Source organism: Thalassophryne amazonica, chromosome 8 (genome assembly GCF_902500255.1).
Source record: "Thalassophryne amazonica chromosome 8, fThaAma1.1, whole genome shotgun sequence".
Classification (NCBI taxonomy): domain Eukaryota; kingdom Metazoa; phylum Chordata; class Actinopteri; order Batrachoidiformes; family Batrachoididae; genus Thalassophryne; species Thalassophryne amazonica.
Window position 1 is genome coordinate 32,192,247 of NC_047110.1, and position 21,418 is coordinate 32,213,664.

At 42.2% G+C, this 21,418-nt stretch overlaps 1 protein-coding gene across 3 annotated transcripts in view; it reads right to left on the reverse strand.

The window, feature by feature from the left end:
- sin3aa (SIN3 transcription regulator family member Aa) overlaps positions 1-21,418 on the reverse strand; it is an 86,084-nt gene that overhangs the window by 34,991 nt on the left and 29,675 nt on the right. For 2 of the 3 annotated variants that reach the window (XM_034175975.1, XM_034175974.1), the window contains exons 2-9: positions 15,337-15,598; positions 12,234-12,416; positions 11,499-11,605; positions 4,555-4,849; positions 1,584-1,832; positions 1,352-1,504; positions 1,008-1,163; positions 798-887 (exon numbers count right to left, since the gene is read on the reverse strand). In XM_034175975.1, coding sequence (XP_034031866.1) covers positions 798-887; positions 1,008-1,163; positions 1,352-1,504; positions 1,584-1,832; positions 4,555-4,849; positions 11,499-11,605; positions 12,234-12,416; positions 15,337-15,567 — 1,464 coding nt within the window. In that variant the 5' untranslated portion in view covers positions 15,568-15,598. The remainder of the gene's footprint in view (positions 1-797; positions 888-1,007; positions 1,164-1,351; positions 1,505-1,583; positions 1,833-4,554; positions 4,850-11,498; positions 11,606-12,233; positions 12,417-15,336; positions 15,599-21,418) is intronic. The other variant, XM_034175976.1, reaches the window with a different exon arrangement.

Genomic DNA, 21,418 nt, shown 5'->3' on the forward strand with positions numbered 1-21,418 from the left:
TTCACCGAAAGCCAGATAAATTTTTCGAATGGTTTCCAGGTGCCAGTCTCTTAACAGCTTCTGAAAAATTCTGATGGAAAAAAGTCCAAATCATTCCACCATTTCCAGACAATGAAAATCCGACGAGGGGGTGGGACCACTCCTCCCCAAGGTGTGCTCACAGGCGAATGACATAACCGACAGGCGTGGAAAAACTCACGCATGCGCACAAGGGTTCAAGCATGTCTGATGTAAAAACATATGAATGAAATCCATATAGTTTTTGGAAAAAATAAAAACGACCGTTACTTTATTGACAGATCTCGTAGATCAGCACAACACAGGAAAGGTTGCTTGAACCCATGTTCAAAATTTTTGTAGCTCGGGAAAACTCCAGGTGACCTAGAATTTGGCTCGAGATGGCTCAGTACAGGATCGACACAACTCAGCATCTAATTTTCATGGCAAGGAAGGACAGAATTACCCCAAGATATCAAGAGTTGAGGAACAAGTTTATACACCAAGTTTGCTCGGAGTTACACTGAGTAGTGCCAGGCCTGTATCAGGCTGCCCATGCTTGGCTCAAGGCCGGGAGTCTTCCAAGTTCTGGCAACAAACAAAAGAACCCTCACTTTTGCTGAGTGGTGCGCCTGCTTGGGAGGTCCTGGCACCAAATGCAGACATGTGAGAGGTGTTTGAGGAAATCATCCGAAGTATGCTGAGTTTAAGCTCTGCCCGTTACAGTGTAAAATGTGACGAAACTCGGCCAGGAGTAAGTGCCTCTTTAGAGTATTATTTGGGATTAAGATGCATCTCACCTTCTCAAAGAACAGAGATTCTGTTCCGACACCATGTTTCCCAGTTTCTGTCACTGGGGAATCTTTCAAATTCAACAACTTGGGCTTTTTCTGTATCAAAATGGGATTGAAGAAACACAGACTTTAAGTTTTAAAATCCATGTAAAAACGATATGTTTTAAACACTGACATGAACAGCAGCAGTAACAACAATAGATGGAGACTGTGTACCTTGAGTGGCGGCATGGCCCCCGAAGCTGGATGCCGACGGATCTGACAGCCGTTCTGATTTGGCCTCTGTTTGTTGTTAAGCTGCAGTTTTTTGGCAGTGCCTCCATGGTCATTCCGTACAGACTCTGCCTTCTCCGCTGTGGTCTTATTTAATAGCTAGAGGAAAACATAGTATACTGACGCAACAGGTGGTTGCTTTGAAAACTCTTTAGCTCATGATTCTACACAGCTGACAAAAACATCTATTTTATGGGAACAGCATAACACATAGTCAAAGTAAATACAGGAAAAGGGCTTAAAAGCAAAGCTAAGTCACAGAAATTGAATTGAGAAAATCTGCTAACCACAGAACTGTTGGCATCAGGAAGAAACTGTCCAAACTCTGACAAGAGGTCTTCTTGGTTCTTGAAAAGCCGAGCCACCTGAGCGTAAACCTCCTGCTCAGTTAGTGCTGGGGTGTAGTTCCCGCCAGCCTCTTTCGCATTCCGCTGCTCCTTCTGTAATCAATGAATACATAGTTACCATCATATAGTTATTTTCAGTATCTAAATAAGGGTTTAAATTTGGGCCAGGGACCTGGTATGTGTGGAGGATCTCCAGGAAGGCTTTGTAGATGTCGGGCTGGCCTTGGAAGCGGTTCTTTATCTTGTTGACGTAGTTAATGGCGTGGTTAAACTCCACAGGCTGGTTGTTCTGCATGGGCGGGCCAGTTGGGGTCCCGCTGAGTGGCGGATGGAGTTGCATGGGTGGCGAGCGTGGTGAGGAGTAAGGGGGGATGGATGGATTGCTCTGGCTGCTCGGGGTCAAGGCCGGTGACTGGAGAGGCTATAAAAGCCAAAAACATAAGAGCACAGTGAAGAGCAGCACCTAAAATTCATGTGACTTTCTACTGAACTTTTAACTACAATTTTATCTCTAAGTTTATTTGTGTCTGCTATGGGGATCACTGGAAACCTCATGATCTTAAAGCAATCTTATTGAAGGTGTACGCTCGTGATCCACTTGGTTTCTGTGCAACTATATTTAGATGTACATATAGTCAGGTCATCATTATTTTGACTTGTGCTAACTTTCAGATTTAATACAACAATGACAAAAATAATACATTAACTATTTAGGAATTAGTCATTTTGATATTTAGTTTGCCATAAGTGACTGGGTAAACTAAATACAAGCGCTGTTGTTTGTACAAATCAACATTTTTATAGCCAGCTGTCTGGGGGTGGGGTGGACAAAGATAAAAGCCAACAAATACAAACAAATCTTGACTGTTTAATTTAATTTCCGTTGTGGTTGTACACAGAGCAAATTACATTTAGTCACTGTTCAACTTCTTACTGACCTGACTGTATGTTTGAAAGACATCTTAGGGAGAACTAATCTGATTTTGATCAAACCTGGCAGATACACTCAGATGGGTAAGAAGAAATATTTCATTTTGGTTAGGATCTGCCAATAATGGGCAAAGACCAATGTCAAATTTCTGGCCCCATGCTAAAATATGGGAAAATGGCTATTGTTATGAAAATAGATTTAGCTATTTTAGGGAATGGTATCGAGTACCGTTTTTTTTTTTCCGAGAATCGTTAGGAAATGATTCGATCCACCAACATCAATAGCCTTTTTGCTTAACAATTCCCTTATTGGTCCTTCAGAGTGGCCTGTGTTTTTGAGGGTGTTTATCGAGAAAATGATCATTTCTCTACGTTGTTTGCAGACACTGCAATGGGTCTGTAATCAACCGCTTCTGTAACGGCTCCGCTTTGAAGCTTGAACCAACGAAGCAGTGCTCTGCCCCGATGCTTTGTTGGTTCACTGCTTCACTGCTTTACAGAAGTGGTAAGTCCATTTCTTAACCCCTCTCAAAGCCATTTAAAGATGTCAATCATAAGTCACTTTTGTGCAGATTAAAGTCACTAACTGGGACTCTTGTCTTGTTGCAGGCAAGAAACAAGAATCGTCCTCCGTTCCATTCACACAGCTCCAAACGCTGCACCGCTCTCTGCCGAGTCACTTTGGAGTCCGATTGGAAATAACAACTTCAAAGCGAATCTCTGTTTTAAATCAAATGACACCTCTTTCAAAATGTTGTAATACAAACAATAAACTACAACTGACTAAAACATTTTCTTTCCTCCCAAAACAAGACGACCTGCATTGTTTGTGAATTACATCCTGACTTGCAGTGCAGCCGGCTGAGCTGGGCCTCTTGTCTTGTTGCAGGCAAGAAACGAGAATCGTCCTCCGTTCCGTTCACACAGCTCCAAACGCTGCTCCGCTCTCTGCCGAGTCACTTTGGAGTCCGGTTGGAATTAACAACTTCAAAGCGAATCACTGTTTTAAATCAAATGACACCTCTTTCAAAATGTTGTAATACAAACAATAAACTACAACTGACTAAAATGTTTTCTTTCCTCCCAAAACGAGACGACCTGCATTGTTTGTGAATTAAATCCTGACTTGCAGCGCAGCTGGCTGAGCATTAATGTCTGAAACGAAATGCTTTTGAGAAAAACTACAAATTTTAGTTCTATTTATGTCCAGAGATCAAGGATCCAGTGACCAATTTCATATTTATTTACTTTAAGACTCAATAAAATGTTAGTGACATAGAAAACCTGTAAAGCCTACTTTTAGTACACAGAAAATTCACAGGAGGTATTGATAAGGAATCAGATCAATAAGTGGAATCAATAATGGCATCGATATGGATAAAATCTTATCAATACCAATCCCCAGCTATTTTAGTGTTTGTGGACCCGACTTGAAAAGCCCATGTATTGTTTTCTCTGTAAACCTGATCATTTGAAATGCGGCCATGGCGTTGTTGTACTCTCTGGCCACTTTTGATCTAGTTATGAAAAGCACTGGCATTGTTTTTATGAAGAATAGGTTTTAATCTTAGTGATGATCATGATACAGTGTTAATTATCACATTGTGAAATGACTGTTGCTTTTTTTTTTTTTTTGGTAAATAACTCAAACTGTTGCGTCACTTTCAGTTCCCACCTGAGCTTTTCTGTGCGGAGTTTGCACATTCTCCCCGTGTTCTCTCTGTGTGACACAGCTTCTTCCACTTCCAAAGACATGCAGATTAGGAGAAGTGGTGACTCTAAATTGAACATAGGTGTGCACGAGAGTGTGAATGTGTTTGTCCGTCTATATGTGGCCCTGTGATAGTCAGAAGTCCTGTCTAGGGTGTACCCCGCCTCACATCCTGTGACTGTTGGCACAGGCTCCAGATAACCCCTGTCACGCTTGACTGGAGTAAGCAGGTATGGAAAATAAATGAGTGAATGAATGAACTCAAAATGCATTGCACACACACTGGCAAAAATATAGGACACAGAGTCATATAACTGCACAGTATAATTTCATGTGGTCCTGATCCAGATCTGGCAGATTACTGAAGATCAACTGAAAAATAAGTCTTTTCCAGGCAGAAACCTTTGTTTATCATACATTACCACTGCACAAGAATCTGCTGAATTTGATGTTGATGGCTGCAGAAAACAGAATTTCTGGGCTTGAGGTTGGTGTTACGGACCTTGTTGAGCTTGGCACCGGTGGGCTGTGTCAGAAGTGGTGGAGCGCTGGTAGTCGTGGTAGATTGGGGCTGGGCTTGGTGTGTGGTAGTTGTTCCAGTTATGGGGATGTTCTGGACTGAAATGCCATGTGGGGTGATGTGGTGAATTTGACCAGGTGTAGTCACATTAACCAGATCGTTGGTCTGAACCTCGATTTTGTAGCCAGGAGGCAGGAAGGTGTTGAAGCCCATAATGAGGTCAGGATGACCTTTGAAGAGCTGTGACACTCGGCTGATGACCCCAGGGGTGTCAATGCTGGAGATGAGAAAAACAGGTGCAAGTGTTATTTGTCAGGCCTGATGTATTGACACAGACGTGCACGTATACCCTTGGTTTCATTTCTACTCCAATCACACAAAGGCCACGGCTACACAGCAGCTCATAACACAAGTCAGGGCTCTACTGAGTGTGCTTTTATTCACCTCTTCCAACTAACAGAGGAGGGCAGAGGTCATGTGACTGCCTTTGTTCTTGTGAGTTTTTTTTTTGTGAATGCTAAATGGGTTCATTACGATGAAACAGGTGGTCCTTGGGTCAAGAAAAATCATCCAGAAAATTTTCTGGATGATTCAGTTTTATCAGTTATCTCAGTTTTAGTCTTTGTTCTCTCATTTACGGTGCATCCAGAAAGTATTCACAGTGCTTCACTTTTTCCACATTTTGTTATGTTATAGCCTTAATCCAAAATGGATGAAAGTCATTTTTTTTTCTCTCAAAATTCTACTCACAATACCCCTAATGACAATGTTAAAAAGTTTTTTTTTTTTTTTTGTAAATTTATTAAAAATAAAAAAAACTAAGAAATCACATGTACGTATGTATTCACACCCTTTGCTCAATACTTTGTTGATGCACCTTTGGCAGCAATTACAGCCTCAGGTCCTCTTGAATATGATGCACAAGCTTGGTGCACCTATCTTTCGGCAGTTTTACCCATTCCTCTTTGCAGCACCTCCCAAGCTCCATCAGGTTGGAAGGGGAGCGTCGGTGCACAGCCATTTTCAGAACTCTCCAGAGACGTTCAATCAGATTCAGGTCTGGGCTCTGGCTGGTCCACTCAAGGACATTCACAGAGTTGTCCTGAAGCCACTCCTTTGATATCTTGGCTGTGTGCTTAGGGTAACTGTCCTGCTGAAAGATGAATCATCATCCCAGTCTGAGGTCAAGAGCGCTCTGGAGCAGGTTTTCATCCAGGATGTCTCTGTACATTTCTGCAGTCATCTTTCCCTCAATCTTGACTCGTCTCTCAGTTCGAGCTGCTGAAAAACATCCCCACAGCATGATGCTCCCACCATCACGCTTCACTGTAAGGATGGTGCCAGGTGTCGTCCAAACATGACACCTGGCATTGACACCAAAGAGTTCGATCTTTGTCTCATCAGATCAGAGAATTTTTTTTCTCATGGTCTGAGAGTCCTTCAGGTGCCTTTTGGCAGACGCAAGGGGGGCTGGAATGTGCCTTTTACTGAGGAGTGGCTTCCGTCTGGCCACTCTACCATACAGGTCTGATTGGTGGATTTCTGCAGAGATGTTTGTCCTTCTGGAAGTGTGTTGTAGTGAGTTTATACTTTGGGGGCATGTGTTTTCTATTATTTATTTATCCTGGTAACATTTTTGTTTGTCTGGTATGGATGCCCCTGGGAGCCTCCAGCTAGGAGGAGACCCCAGGGAAGACCCAGGACTAGGTGGAGAGATTATACCTCCACACTGGCCTGGGAATGCCTCAGGATCCCCCAGTCAGTGATGGTTAATGTAGCCCACGAAAGGGAAGTCTGGGGTCCCCTTCTGGAGCTGTTACACCCGTGACCCGATCCCGGATAAGTAGTTGAAGATGAGATGATGATGAATGACTTTTACTCAATTACTCAGTAATTGCATTATGACAAATAGTCTTTGGGCTGGTTATAAACTTTTTAATCATTTAACATTCACATGGCATTGCACAAAAGCTTACTAACGTTGGTGCACATTGTATGTTTTGACTAGCTTTTGCTCTGAATGAAATTCCTTGTTACAGTGAAGCAGATAACAGAATATTTACAGAGGAATCTTTCAAATGGTCAAACAACCACCAAATTCAGCACAAATACTCCTTAGACATTACTCTTTTGTCAAAGCATGTTAGCCACCTAAATTTTCAATAAGCAGCCAGGTAGGGGCCAACTGAAGAATTACACAAGGGTCAAAATTAAAAAAAAAAATGCTCTAATCATATTCAAAATGATACCATATTATTTGTCTGATCATAAAGATTCCAAAAAGGTACAGTTTGGACCATCTATGACGGAATGTTATGGAGTCATGGGTTAAAAACCGCAAGAAAGGTGACAAAGGTCAGTTTGTACAGGGGTCAAAAGTTGCCCGATTGTGAGGTTTTCAATGAAGCGACTGAATAAACTCCGTTGTGATTTTCGGGTAGTCTAATGTCTCAAGGATTCAAAAAAGTTGAGCGGACCTTTCAGATCAGTAGCTTAATACCCCACGGCGCCCATTTTTAAAGATTGCCATGGTATTTTTTGAAATCCATATGAGCTAGTTTAGCATACAATAAGTCAACTTTGGGTTAAGGTAGACAGACTTGTGAAGACTCATTTTGTTTGTTAGAACCTGCCGAATGTTATGATATGTGGTTTAGTTTTCTGTGTTTCTGAGCTTGACATTGAATTTTGTATTTGAAAATTGTGACCTACATATACTTCAGTTGACATTTCAGATGTTAAAGTCCCATTCTGAAAATTCCGAAGAGAAGACAGAGCCATACGTCATGACCGATTCTGAGGAAGACTGCAGGAAAACGAAGCGCCCAAGAGTCGAAAAAGCCAAATGTGCAATATGTAAGGAAGAATGTTATGTGGATGAACACTGCGTCTTGGCAAAGATTCTATGAAATTGCTAAGATAAGACATACTGAACCTATTTAGAGGATTGCTGATGCCAATCTTCCATCGACATTGGATATGCGTTATCATAAGAAATGCAGAGATACACTAACGCATGTTAAAAATCAGAGAAAAATTCAGGGTGATCTAGGTAACTTGAGTAGTGAGCCTAGTTCTGTTCAGCGCAGGTCTTCACGCCAGTCAACAGATGCTGCTGACAAATCACGTGTCTATCCAGAACTAGGCATCTTCTGCAAGAAAAAGACAAAATATATTCAAGATTCTCACACAAGGGAACCGCTGATCAGTCCTCAGAACTTAGGGTTGATGAAACGGTACGTGATGCTGCTATTAGGAGATGTGATGAGAGGATCATTGCCCTCACATCCCGTGACATTGCTGCTGAAGAGCACTACCATGCCCCCTGCTATAGGCGTTACACAGTAAACTCAAAACGAGACCAATCAACAGCACCAAACGGCATCGCAGTCTGCAGTGGGTGACGGTGGCTACACCAACACCGTGGGAGTCGCATTGGAGAAGTTATATTTGTATGTGCGTTGTAACATATTGTTCAATCCTCACTTGGTTTCCCTGGCAGAAATCATAGCAAAATTGGAATTGTTTTTCACTGAACAGGGTGTTGAAATTAGAGTGTCCACAAACAAGAATTTATGCAGAAATCTTGAGTCTGAATTCAGTGACACCTTGCACTTTTTTGAAACAGATCACAGAATGTTTCTTAGACCACATAACCTTAAAACCTGAAAACACTAAAAACACTGCATCTGAAGTTATCAGTTTAGAAAAGCAAATTCAGCTGTACAACCAAGGACAAGACTGTGTCCAGTTGACTGAAAATGTTGCAATCATACACAGGGATAGCATCAAGGGTAGCATACAAGAACAAATGTGGCCTCCGCACCCCAAAGAACTGGACAAATCATACATTGAGTTGCCAGAGTGTCTTATGACACTGTTGAAGGTGCTCCTGGGGGGGTACACAGCACGATGCATCTGACCGAATCTCTAGGCCAGGGGTGGCCAAGTTCGGTCCTCGAGAGCCACCTTCCTGACACTCTTAGTTGTCTCCCTGCTCCAACACACCTGAATCCAATGAAAGGCTCATTAAAAGTCTGCTAACAAGTCTTTCATTGGATTCAGGTGTGTTGGAGCAGGGAGACAACTAAGAGTGTCAGGAAGGTGGCTCTCGAGGACCGAACTTGGCCACCCCTGCTCTAGGCCGTCATGGTCATTTGCGCAAGATATCCTGAATGCTGTGACAAATGCGCAGGTTGTCATACCTAAGCATGTCCTCTGGTCTCAAGCCCAAAGCTTTACCACTAGACCATCACCTCCCCATGTATTCAGAAGATGATTCCATGGTGTTTTGCAAAGGAAAAAAAAAAACAATTACTATCTTCCAGTTCACTACGGTCAGATGATGATGCTCAATTGTCTGCCCTGATCAATATTTTGTCAATGGGAGTGGGGCGGGGCGGTTTCTGTTCAGCGTAGCAGTGGAAACCCATTTGGGAAAATTGCTGTAGACCAAACCCTTGAGGAAATAAAGACACACAAACTTCAGGTGGAACCAGAGGGTTTAGCGTGAAGTATGGTAACTCTGCAAAAAAAAAAACCAAAAAACAAAACCCTCATCTTTCAGATATATTTGTCATTTTTAATAGAAAACGAGTTGTAGAAATGACTTTTATTACACATGAGAGGAATTTACATGTAACTTTGAGAAAAATTATCCCAAATAAAAGGTTTTAATCCATTTCAATGATGAGTTATTACATTTTAGTTATCTTTCCCAGTTTGGCCGGAGTGAATGGCGGCCACCTTTGAAAATGGATGCCGTAGGGGTATAAAGTTACTGATGTGAAACGTCCGCTTGACATTTCCTGACATCTGAGATCAAGCTACCCAAAAATCACAACGGCATTTATTCAGTCGCTTGATGCCCACCTTTCACCTGGCTCATGGACTATTATAGTGCAGCAGATAAGTGAAACAATCATGCAAATGGTGATAAAAGCATCAAATTCGGCAGAAATACTCCTTAGACACTCCTCTTTTGAAAAAACCGATTGGCCACTTGACTTTTCAATCGGTGGTCAGGTAGGGGTCAATTGAAGAATTACACAGAGGTCAAAATTAAAAGATGCTCCAATCATATTGAAAAATATTCCACATTATTTGCCTGATCATAAAGATTCCAAAAAGGTATAGTTTGGACTATCTGTGACTGAATTCTATGTAGTTACGGGATAAAAACAGCAAGAATGGCGACAAAGGTCAGTGTCATTTTGTACAGGGGTCAAAAGTTAAGTTGCTCCAATTTTGGTAAAAAGTGATGCAAATTATTGGTTGAGCTAATAGGATTAATAAATGGAATAGTGTTGACAGTGTTTAATGCTTGGTCTCCAAAGTAAAGGTCAAACAAGGTCTACGTCTATTGGATTCTATGACATGTGACATACGAGGTCTGTTAGAAAAGTATCGGACCTTTTTTTTTTTTTTTCAAAAACCTGATGGATTTGAATCACGTATGCTTGCATGAGCCAACCTTGAACCTTCATGCGCATGCGTGAATTTTTTCACGCCTGTCGATTGTGTCATTTGCTGGTAAGCAGCCTTTGTGTGAGGACGTGTGTAGTGCTCTCGTCGGATTTTCATTGCAAGGAAAAAGACGGAACGACTGGAGCAGCGCTACTGCATCAAATTTTACCAGAAACTGGGCGACAGCCAGGTGGAAACCATTTGGAAGATTCAGACGGCTTTCGGTGACTTTTCAGTCGTGTGACTATCTGAGAAATTGTGGAAGAGGTGGGCATGTCACAGCATGTCCTGTGAGACTTCAACAAGAAGGTGCTTTTGCTCCGCCGTCAGCAGCTCCGGCATGAATTTCGCTGCAACTCTTTTCATGGCCAAATCTTCTGTCACAGTGGAATGTGCCGAAAAAATGCTGATGTCCACCTCTTCCGCAATTTCTCGGATAGTCACACGACGGTCCCACATCTCCACAGCGTTCACTTTGGAAATGATCTGGTTGTTTCAGCATGTTGATGGCCAACCGGAGCGCGGCTCTCTCTCCACCGTTGTGCGGACTTCTTTAAACCGGTTGTACCACTCCTTAATCTGTGTGACGCCCAGAGGATCATCACCGAAAGCCGTCTGAACCTTCCAAATGGTTTCCACCTGGCTGTCGCCCAGTTTCTGGTAAAATTTGATGCAGTAGTGCTGCTCCAGTTGTTCCGTCTTTTTCCTTGCAATGAAAATCCGACGAGAGCACTACACACGACCTCACACAAAGTCTGCTTGCCAGCAAATGACGCAATCGACAGGCGTGAAAAATTCACGCATGCGCACGAAGGTTCAAGGTTGGCTCATGCAAGCACACGTGATTCAAATCCATCAGGTTTTTGCAAAAAAAAAAACCAACAAAAAAGTTCCAATACATGTCTAACAGACCTCGTATGTTACCCCGTAACGTGATAAGTAAGGATGATACATGGTCCAAACTATTCCTTTTTAAAACCGTGTTAACTGAACTAGTAAGTTGCATCACTTTTTACCAAAACTGGAGCAACTTTAACTTTTGACCCCACAGATAGTCCAAACTATACCTTTTTGGAATCTTTATGGTCAGGCAAATAATGTGGAATATTTTCAATATGATTGGAGCATCTTTTAATTTTGACCTTTGTGTAATTCATCAATTGACCCCTACCTGACCACCGATTGGCCAATTGGTTTTTTCAAGAGGATTGTCTGAGGAGTATTTCTGCCGAATTTGATGCTTTTATCACCATTTGCAGGATTCTCCTCTAAATATTCTCTTATCCGCTGCACTATTAACAGATAAATTAGAGATACCACATGAAAAATTTTTTTATCTCCAAAGTAAAACTGAAACACTAAGAGAACTTGTGAGCACAGTGAATCAGAAGGGTGATCAGCTGATCAATGTACAACTTGATAACAATGTCTACTTTTCTAAGCTCTAAGAGTGGCCTCACCTTTGAGATTTAAACTCTTTCATTATGTCCAGAAAGTCATTGTAGACCTGAGGCTGGTTGCCAAACTGCAGTTTCACTTGGTCTAAGTAAGACAGCGCATCTTCCACCTTAGAAAGAGAGAAAAGGGGTGTACAAAATCACTTTGATTCCCAATTTTCCAAACATGTTGCCCGATAAACTGTCAGAACTATTAGAAGAAAACTTCTGATTCCGGACACCCATCTGATGGAAAACCAGGTTTCACTTTAGTGTAGCAAATTAACACCAACCAAAACCAATAATAATGTTATTTATTTATAACACTTTGGGATGGATGACGTTAAGACTTTAACAATACTACTACTCTTACAGATTCTGCGAACATTATATACATTAGCCCAAACCTGTCATCTGTGGGGGGCTTTCATTGTCTTTTGCTCGAAACAAGTCATCTTGCCATCTTGAAAGTTGGAATGCTACAATGTTAATCAAAATAAAGGTTTTGAAAATTAATCTCCAAAATTTTCATAATAAAGGATGCACATCATCGTGCCATGCGCAAGCCACACCTGAAAGCTGATAGTCATAGTCAGAGAGATATGCGAGCCACATACTCGCACACGGATGCGTCTTGCTTTATAGATAGATTTCAGTGAACTTATAGATAGATTTCAGTGAACTTCACAAAATGTGACTGTGTAGGTTTTCACCTGATGACACAAATGTGACGGTCAAAATAAAAAGTGGCGAACCAACCTTCAGCCTTTGGAACTGCTGCTGGCCCTGAGGTGTGGCTTGAGGAGCAGCTGTATGACTGTGCACTGGCATCGCAGAGGGTCCATGGGACTGGACTGCCGGACTGTGGTGGTGAGATCCTCCATGGACGGCTGTGCTAGGGGTGTGTCCGTGCCCTCCACTGTTCTGAGCCACAGTGGGCACCTTGGGAAAGTAGAGATGTTTATTACAACGATGACAAACTCCACCATAAAGATATCTGATGGCCTGTAAACTAAAGTCCCTTTCTCACCTTCATGGATATTCATTCTGAAAAGTCAAGTTTTGAAACCTTGCCAGTACCTTGGAAAACCTTAGAGGTTCTGTGAGGGTGCCCTTGATGAATCAGAATAAAGTGTCATTGTAGCATGTGGTCTTGTGTTAACTACAGTGGAACCTCAGTTTAAAAACATGTTTTCTGAACGAAAAATGCATCAGATTTTGAACAAAGTCTTGGTTCACAAACACCTCAGCCGCAGTAGGTGGCGGTAATGCACTGTGTTGGGTTGCAATCTGCCAATAAACTTGAAAGAAGAAGAAGCAAGAGAGTCTGTCTTTGGATGTTTTTTAAATCAGATTTTTGGGGACTGCACGGTGATTCTCCCAATGGTTTACTTTGTTGTGGACATTAAAAGTTATGAGCTGCGTATTTTTTCCAGTAATCATACATTAAGTGGAGCTAACAGGTGAAAATTCCGACAGCTAAGAGTGCTAGTGCTGTTAGCATACAACAATATATCCGACCAGAGTTTCACTGTAAAAGAGGCGTCTGATCCATTCAGAAGTTCAGTTACTTGATGTTCTTATGGGCTCTTCTGTACAGATATGGTGAAATTCAATTGTTTAGTTTATTATAATTACTGTACAGTATTTTGTATAAGATACTATACATATTCTTTGTATTTTGTCTGCCTTTTATGTATGAAATGCTGTTAAAAAGGTAAAAACACAATGTTCTTTTTGGGACCAGAAACTGTTTAATCCATTTTACATGGTTCAGTTTAAGAACAACTCGGTTCAAGAACATTTACAACTCCAATTCCAATGAAGCTGGGACATTGTGTAAAATTTAAATAAAAACAGAATACAATGATTTGCAAATCCTCTTCAACCTATATTCAATTTAATACACCACAAAGACAAGATATTTAATGTTCAAACTGATAAACTTTATTGTTTTTATGCAAATATTTGCTCATTTTGAAATGGATGCCTGCAACACGTTTCAAAAAAGCTGGGACAGTGGTATGTTTACCACTGTGTTACATCACCTTTCCTTCTAACAACACTCAATAAACATTTGGGAACTGAGGACACTAATTGTTGAAGCTTTGTAGGTGGAATTCTTTCCCATTTTTGCTTGATGTACGACTTCAGTTGTTTTGTTCAACAGTCTGGAGTCTCCATTGTCGTATTTTGCACTTCATAATGTGCCACACATTTTCACTGGGTGACAGGTCTGGACTGCAGGTAGACCAGTTTAGTACATGCACTCTTTTACTACAAAGCCATGCTTTTGTAATACGTGCAGAATGTGTCTTGGCATTGTCTTGCTGAAATAAGCAGGTACGTCCCTGAAAAAGACGCTGCTTGGATGGCAGCATGTGTTGCTCCAAAACCTGGATGTACCTTTCAGCATTGATGGTACCATCACAGATGTGTAAGCTGCCCATGCCATGGGCACTAACACACCCCCATACCATCACAGATGCTGGCTTTTGAACTTAGTGCTGGTAACAACACGACGTCCATGATTTCCAAAAACAATTTGAAATGTGGACTCATCAGACCACAGCACACTTTTCCACTTTGTGTCTGTCCATTTCAAATGCGCTCAGGCCGAGAGAAGGCGGCGGTGTTTCTAGATATTGTTGATGTATGGGTTTCGCTTTGCATGGTAGAGTTTTAACTTGCACTTATAGATGTAGCGACGAACTGTGTTAACTGACAATGGTTTTCTGAAGTGTTCCTGAGCCCACACCGTAAGATCCTTTACACAATGATGTTGGTTTTTAATGCAGTGCCATCTGAGGGATCGAAGGTCACAGGCATTCGATGTTGGTTTTTGGCCTTGCGACTTACATGTAGAAAGTTCTCCAGATTCTCTGAATTTTCTGATTATATTATGGACTGTAGATGATGGAATCCCTAAATTCCTTGCAATTGAACATTGAGAAACATTGTTCTTAAACTGTTGGACTATTTTTTCATGCAGTTGTTCAAAAAGTGGTGATCCTCACCCCATCTTTGCTTGTGAATGGCTGGGACTTTTGGGGATGCTCCTTTTACACCCAATCATGAGTGTCATCAGTTCCCAAATGCTTATTGAGTGTTATTAGAAGGAAAGGTGATGTAACACAGTGGTAAACATACCACTGTCCCAGCTTTTTTAAAACATGTTGCAGGCATTCATTTCAAAATGAGCAAATATTTACACAAAAACAATAAAATTTATCACTTTGAACATTAAATATCTTGTCTTTGTAATGTATTCAATTGAATAACAGTTGAAGAGGATTTGCAAATCACTGTACACTGTTTTTATTTACATTTTACACAATGTCCCAGTTTCATTGGAATTGGGGGTTGTAAGAACCAATTAAGTTCTAAAACTGAGATTCCCCTGTACTGTGAGATCTACGTATTCAAAAAACCCTTTTTTTGGTCAAAACTCTGACATACCATACATGTCTGTGACACGTGTAACGATGTTCGACATCAATGAAGATTTTCTGGAAATGCCATAGCTGTGGGATGGACGTGATACAGTGTGATTATAGTTGATTTTGAATGTGTTTCTTTGTTGTTGCACACAAAACATGGTACAAGTCTGGGGTGTTAAGGCATTAAACTGCACGCTACATCACAGTCATGGACAGCAGTGATCATCTCACAATGGTTTTTCATGGTTATAGACCGCGCCCTTCCGAGATACATATCAATGAAAGTGATAATGGAGCTTCATGCAAATCATCTATCGTGAAGAAAACTGATCCCTACACACAATAAATATAAATATTAACAGCTGAAATGAAAATGGAAGTTCTGAAGAGATCTGAAAGTGCTACATTTGTTCTTGTATTACCTCTAAGTCCCTGTATGAGCACTGCACTGGACAAACCGTGGATACCTGGAATCCCTGAGGGACGGAGTACTGGACACCTGCTGTGGGCTGCATGTTGTCAGGCACCGCCTCATACACAGCCGGGGCTGGAGCGGGGGCCAGGACACGATGCTGGAAGGCCTCCGCGCTGCCAGGGAGGCGCCGCTGCTGGGACGCAAAAACCGTTTCCTGTTCCTCCAGTCGCCGCTTCATTATGAACTCATACTCATGAGAGGAGACAGACCTGGGAATGAAGACCATATGGATCTCATGTCACACAGGCAGAGCTTTGTTAAATGATTCAATTGGCCAGTTGATTTCATTCAAAAACTTAACAAATGTCCAAAATTTCTAGAGCCCGACCGATATGGATTTTTGAGGCCGATGCCGCTAACGATATTTGGATGAAAAAAAATGCAGATAATCGATAAATTGGCTGATTTAGCAATAGCCGATAAATCAGCCGATATTATTATTATTATTTTTAATGAATAAAATGTTCTTTTTTGGACTCTTAACAAAAAAAGGTATGAGCTAAAAGCTGAAGCTTTGTCCTCATATTGATTAACTTTTTAACAGAGAAGAATTTTCAAGTTCAAAAAATGCAATCAAGAATTAAACCTTTGTGAAATTAGCAAATACATATCCTTAAAAATAGTTGCGAAATACATCTGATCTTGTACCTCTTGTTGCTGCAACAGATATAGGTTCAGGATAAGGATATAGATCCTTATAAACTTACTTGTATGCTTTTGTCAGCCAATCAGTGCAGTGTGACGCGAACTACGGGGGCCGGCGATGAACACATTTAAGCAGGGGTGTAAGCAGCTCTTAGCTGAATGGAGTCAGAGCTCCATCTACTGAACAAACAGTGCAAGGACATTTTACATTGCCGACACAAAAATTATTTCAGTAACTGTTCTGTTTATGAGAAATTATCGGCGTTCTATCGGCAAAATTTCGGCCAATAGTGAGTACTTTGAAAAGGGCTTATATCAGCCAATAATATCAGCCGGCCGATATATCAAAACTATGGCACTATGGCCTAAGATTTAAAGGTGCTGATCCTCATCCCAGCTGCTCCAGCCCAACCAACCCAGTGAGTGCTGGAGGTCACAGGCCGCTGATGCTAACAAGCCTACATCATCTGCAAAAAGCAGTGAAGAGACCCTGAGCCCACCAAACTGAAGACCCCGCCCCCCGACTACGCCTTGATATCCTGTCCAAGACTATCACAAACAGGATTGGTGACAAGGCGCAACCCTGGCGGATACCAACCTCCACCTGAAATGAGTCTGACTTACTGCTGAGCACCTGAACACAGCTCTCGCTTTGTGAGTACTGCAGTTGGATGGCCCTGAGAAAGGATCCCCCTTACTCCATACTCCCGCAGCATCTCCCAAGGTACCCGAACATATGCCTTCTCCAAGTCCACAAAGAACATGTAGACTGGGTGGACATACTCCCAGGCCCCCTCCAGGATCCTTGTGAGAGTGAAGAGCTGGTCTTCCATGGCTAGGACAGAACCCGCATTGTTCCTCTTCAGAGGTTTGCCTATCGGCCGAACCATCCTTTCCAACACACTGGAGTAGGCTTTACCAGTGAGGCTGAGTAGTGTGATGCCCCTGTAATTGGCACACACTCTCTGGTACCCTTTTTTGAATATCGTCCTGACTACCAGGTATATCCTCCTGACTACTTTCCTGGTAGTCAGGAGGATATGGGCACATCCACCCTAGTTTGTCACTCCTTTGGCAGTGTCTCAGACCTCCACGCAATGTTGAAGAGACATCTCATCCAAGACAATCCTTCAACACCTGGAGCTGTCAGCATTTCTGGACACTTTGCCACTGCAGGGTTCTTTGACTACCTCAGTGACTTCCACCAAGGAAATTGATGATGATCCCCCATCAGCTTCTAGCTCTGCCTCTATTACAGAGGGTGCTCCACTCTGATTTCAGTCTAATGCTCGAATTCCTCAAAGTGCTCCTTCAGTGACCAATTACGTCCTTGGTTGAGGTCAACATAGTCCAACTGAGGTAAACTCCAATGCAGTGGCGCTTAGCCAGGGACTTGTGAATATCCCCACACCTGGCCAGCACCTCACACCCTAGGCGACTCCAGAGAAGAATAAGGTCCAACACCCATCAAGGAGAGTGGTTCCAGAGCCGAGGCTGTGCGTGGAGGCGAGGCCCATCAAATCTAACTGGTAGCACTCTGGCTCCTTCCCCCATAGCAAGGTGACGTTCCACGCCCCCAGAGCTAGCTTCTGCTGCCTGGGTCTGTCCATCGAGGCCCTTGACTTTCACTACCACCCATGGGACAGCGCACCCGACCCCAGCAGTTCCCCCTGTGGATGGTGAGCCCACAGGGTTTTCCTTATAGATTTACACAAAAGACAAGTGACATTTTTGGAATGTTGGCAAAAAAATATTTGTGAAATGACAGCATTTCCAACTGAGTGATTGAATGCAACTACTGGGTTTGGCCCTCTTGTGTTAACTTTATTCTTAGAAGGCTCCCATGACTTACTTGGAATTCCATTAATCACGGCAACGGATGGGTAAACCTCGCTAAATATTTCCATTTTGATGTGTACACATTTTTTTAATCCAATGTTGCTGTAACATCATTTAAAAAGTTATGGCCGTCGTCTTTTCTCAGCAATCATGGATTAACTGGATTTAACAGATCAAGCTACATTATATATTCCGTACATGCAAGCTGCCGATAGATGCTTGCTGCTAAAAATGTTACTGCCATGAGCTTTTAAAATGAAAATTACACGATAATTTCACTTGACAAAAACAGCGGCACACAGATGTCTTAGATGAAGCATTAAAGTGGATATGACACCTAAAAAAAATTAGGTAAAACTGATATAAATATCAAAATATACATACAGTATAATAAGTTGAAAGTGGTTTCAATCATTATCACTGAGAAATAAAGTTTGTAGAACTTCTCAAAAGTGTGTTTCTTGGAAAGCGCGCTGGCAGAGTTCCATCAGTGGTCACGTGATGCCGTGACATCACAACGTGTAGAGTCCCATCTTTGTCTGTTCGATTGACAACAGGAACAGATGGACCTCAGCAGGACAGCAACGAGACAGAGAAGTTTTCTGAGTCTTCAAGTGTGGATTATTTCTGTGAGGAAATCGAGACTGACTCGGATCCTGAGGATGTTGCAGCAGTGATTAGACCCTACAGATTGGAGCCGTATCTTTTGGACGAACATTCAAACCAGGAGCATTCTGGCAGCGAAAATAATGCCGACGGTGCTTATGGCGGAGCCGAAGCAGAGGCAAGAGAGGTGCCAATTCCGATGGATTTTGAAAGGCTGCAGGATACGGAATGGTAAGGGAGGCTTTGATTTTTGTTGCTGCTGTTTATAACACTCTAATTATAGCATTTTCGATTCTAGCGTCTGTTTACTGCCTTTGTTATTGTTCCGGAGCCGCGATAGTGTAGCTACTACTTGTGGACCACCGTCATTACCTTCGGGTTTTTGCCGTTTTCAAGTGCCTGGCATTGCATTCATCCGTGTTTAGTTACGTTATTTTCAGGAAAGAATAGGAAATAAACAGCGAAAGTTTCAAAAAAGATCGCTGATAACAACAGTGAACATGCCGCTGCCGTGTTTACTACGTATTGCACTGATATTTTTCAATTTCCTTGACCATTTCAAGATTATTGTGAACATATTATTTGGGGTTGACATTTTAGGTGTTCTTGTGAGCGGTGAGAACATGGAGACGGTAGAGGAAAGTGTCGGGAGCAAATGCGGGTGTGTAAGCGGAGTGAGCGGCAGCCTGACATTTCGTGCATTGCACAACACCGTGGCTTTCGATCAATCTGCCTGGACTTGAAAAGGCTAAAACCTTTCACCTTTGTGTTTGTGCAATATGCTGCGACACACTGGTCAGGCATATCGACAAACAAGTCCCTGAGAGCTGTGTTTAATCAAAGTTTCTGCCGCTAAAAAATAGTGTAAACGGCCGCCAGGCGCGCGAGCCGATACGGTCTACACGCAATGACATATTTCAGGCTTGGTGCTCAGCGGGAAGCTGGTCACGGGGCGTGCACATTTTTCAGTGGCGGAACGTTCAAAAAGTTGTATATAACGGGAGAACCGCGTCCATCTTCCCAAAATGCTTAGGTTGACCGAATTATATAACCTTTGTTACATGTAATAAGACTATGTTGTCTTTAAGTGTCATATTCACTTTAAGAGAAGCAAACACACAATAAGCCAGATGATTAGATACTGGTAATAACATGCTCAAAACTACATTTCTGTGACCAACTAGAGCAGCTTCTAACTCGTTTGATGCCATCGATCACCTCATTGTAGCAAGCAAATGTAGCTTCATCCAAAGAATCCCGATAGTGTGCATGGATCATCGAAATGGAGGCCTTTACAGTGTTTCTAAAAGACATTTCGAACGTTCCCACTTCAGCTTTATAGTGGCTTGCCCAACAAAATGACGTCACACGATGGGTCAAAAAAGACAAATGGTAAGGGATCTGTGGAGACCAAACCCATTTTTTGTTCCAGGCCATAAACATGCTTTTTTTATCTACTTTAAATTTGAACATTTTAACATGAGCCCCTACAGCAACCTTATCACTTTTGGAGCCAGCCTTAATCGGCCAATCAAGAAACTGCAACTTTTTCTAGTTCTTGGCAAGTTTCATTCAACATCATCGAAGTTTACCACTTGGCCCACACGTACGTGCTGTGTATTTTGTCATGTACTGTGGCAGTGTCATGACAACATGATGGGTAGATCACTTTTTGACACAGGCCATAATGAACTGCAGTTCATGGCAGTTTGGCTTACATATCTTGACAATTCCTGAAAGTAGAAACCCCACTTTACATGAAGAGTCCAGCTTGGGCTCTGAAACGGCAATAGACTTTCGCCATATCCTGGTATTTTATAAATCGTTATAATGCATAATCAACAGAAAATAACCAATACTTGGTGTTCAAGACTTGAAGTACGACACAATTTAAACAAGACACCACTTCTTTTGGCCAACTTCTTTCTGATAATGTTGTCAACATGACAAAGCCACTCAGTTCTTATTCAGCAGCCCCATTTAGGGTAGGAAAGGTGTACCTAATAAACTGTCACAGTGCATGTCCTTGAACATCGGTAAATGTGTGCTCACACTGAAATGTGATGGCGGTTTCACCTTGCATTAGTCAGGCTCAGAGCTATGTGGTTATTTGAGTAACTGTCATCTTCATGTCAGCTTGAACCAGGCTAATGATTCTCATGACTGCCCTCATTAATCAGACACCTTCACCACAAAACTGTTGCTCAAGGACATTTATGTTTAGTGCACGTTTCTCTGTAAATTCTTGATCTCACTGTGTTAAAATCCCAGGAGTTAAGCATTTTATGAAATAACTGAACTGCAATGCTTGAACAGTAAAGGGCCTTTCACACTGAATCCGTCAGGCCAATGCGTCAACGGATCGGGATCCGTCAAATCCGTCGGATGACGTCAGACGCGTCGCTTTGGAAGCGGCAAAAAAAAAAAAACACTCTGGCTGTTCCCACAATCTGAAAAAGTTCAGCGATCGCCATCTTGAATTTGGGTCACCTGAACCACAAAAAAAGCTTTAAAAAACAGCAGAACGACTCTCCCATCACCCTGCTGGGAGAAGCTTTTTTTTTTCCCGCTACTTTTCGGAGTGACGCCGACCGAGGAGGAGGATGGACGAGGAGGACCGACGATCGAGCCGCGACAGCGGACCAAACCACACGGAGAAGCCGGCCTTCAGGCATCATCACTGGGCAGACCAAGGCAGGCAGCCAGGGTGATGGAGCAAACCCACTCGGTCCGAAATCTTCCACTTTTTGGATATATGCGAAGTCCCAGTTTGCCCAACGGAGTTTAGTTCTGCAGCTTTATCGAGGTGAGAATAATGTAAAAATAAAACGTGGCGTTTACTTAACTGCTTTGAAGGTTTAATGATCGACTAACTTTAGCGTAGCCTTTTAGCACAGTTGATCTGAGGGAACACTTTAATTTCTAAATGGTTCAGTCTT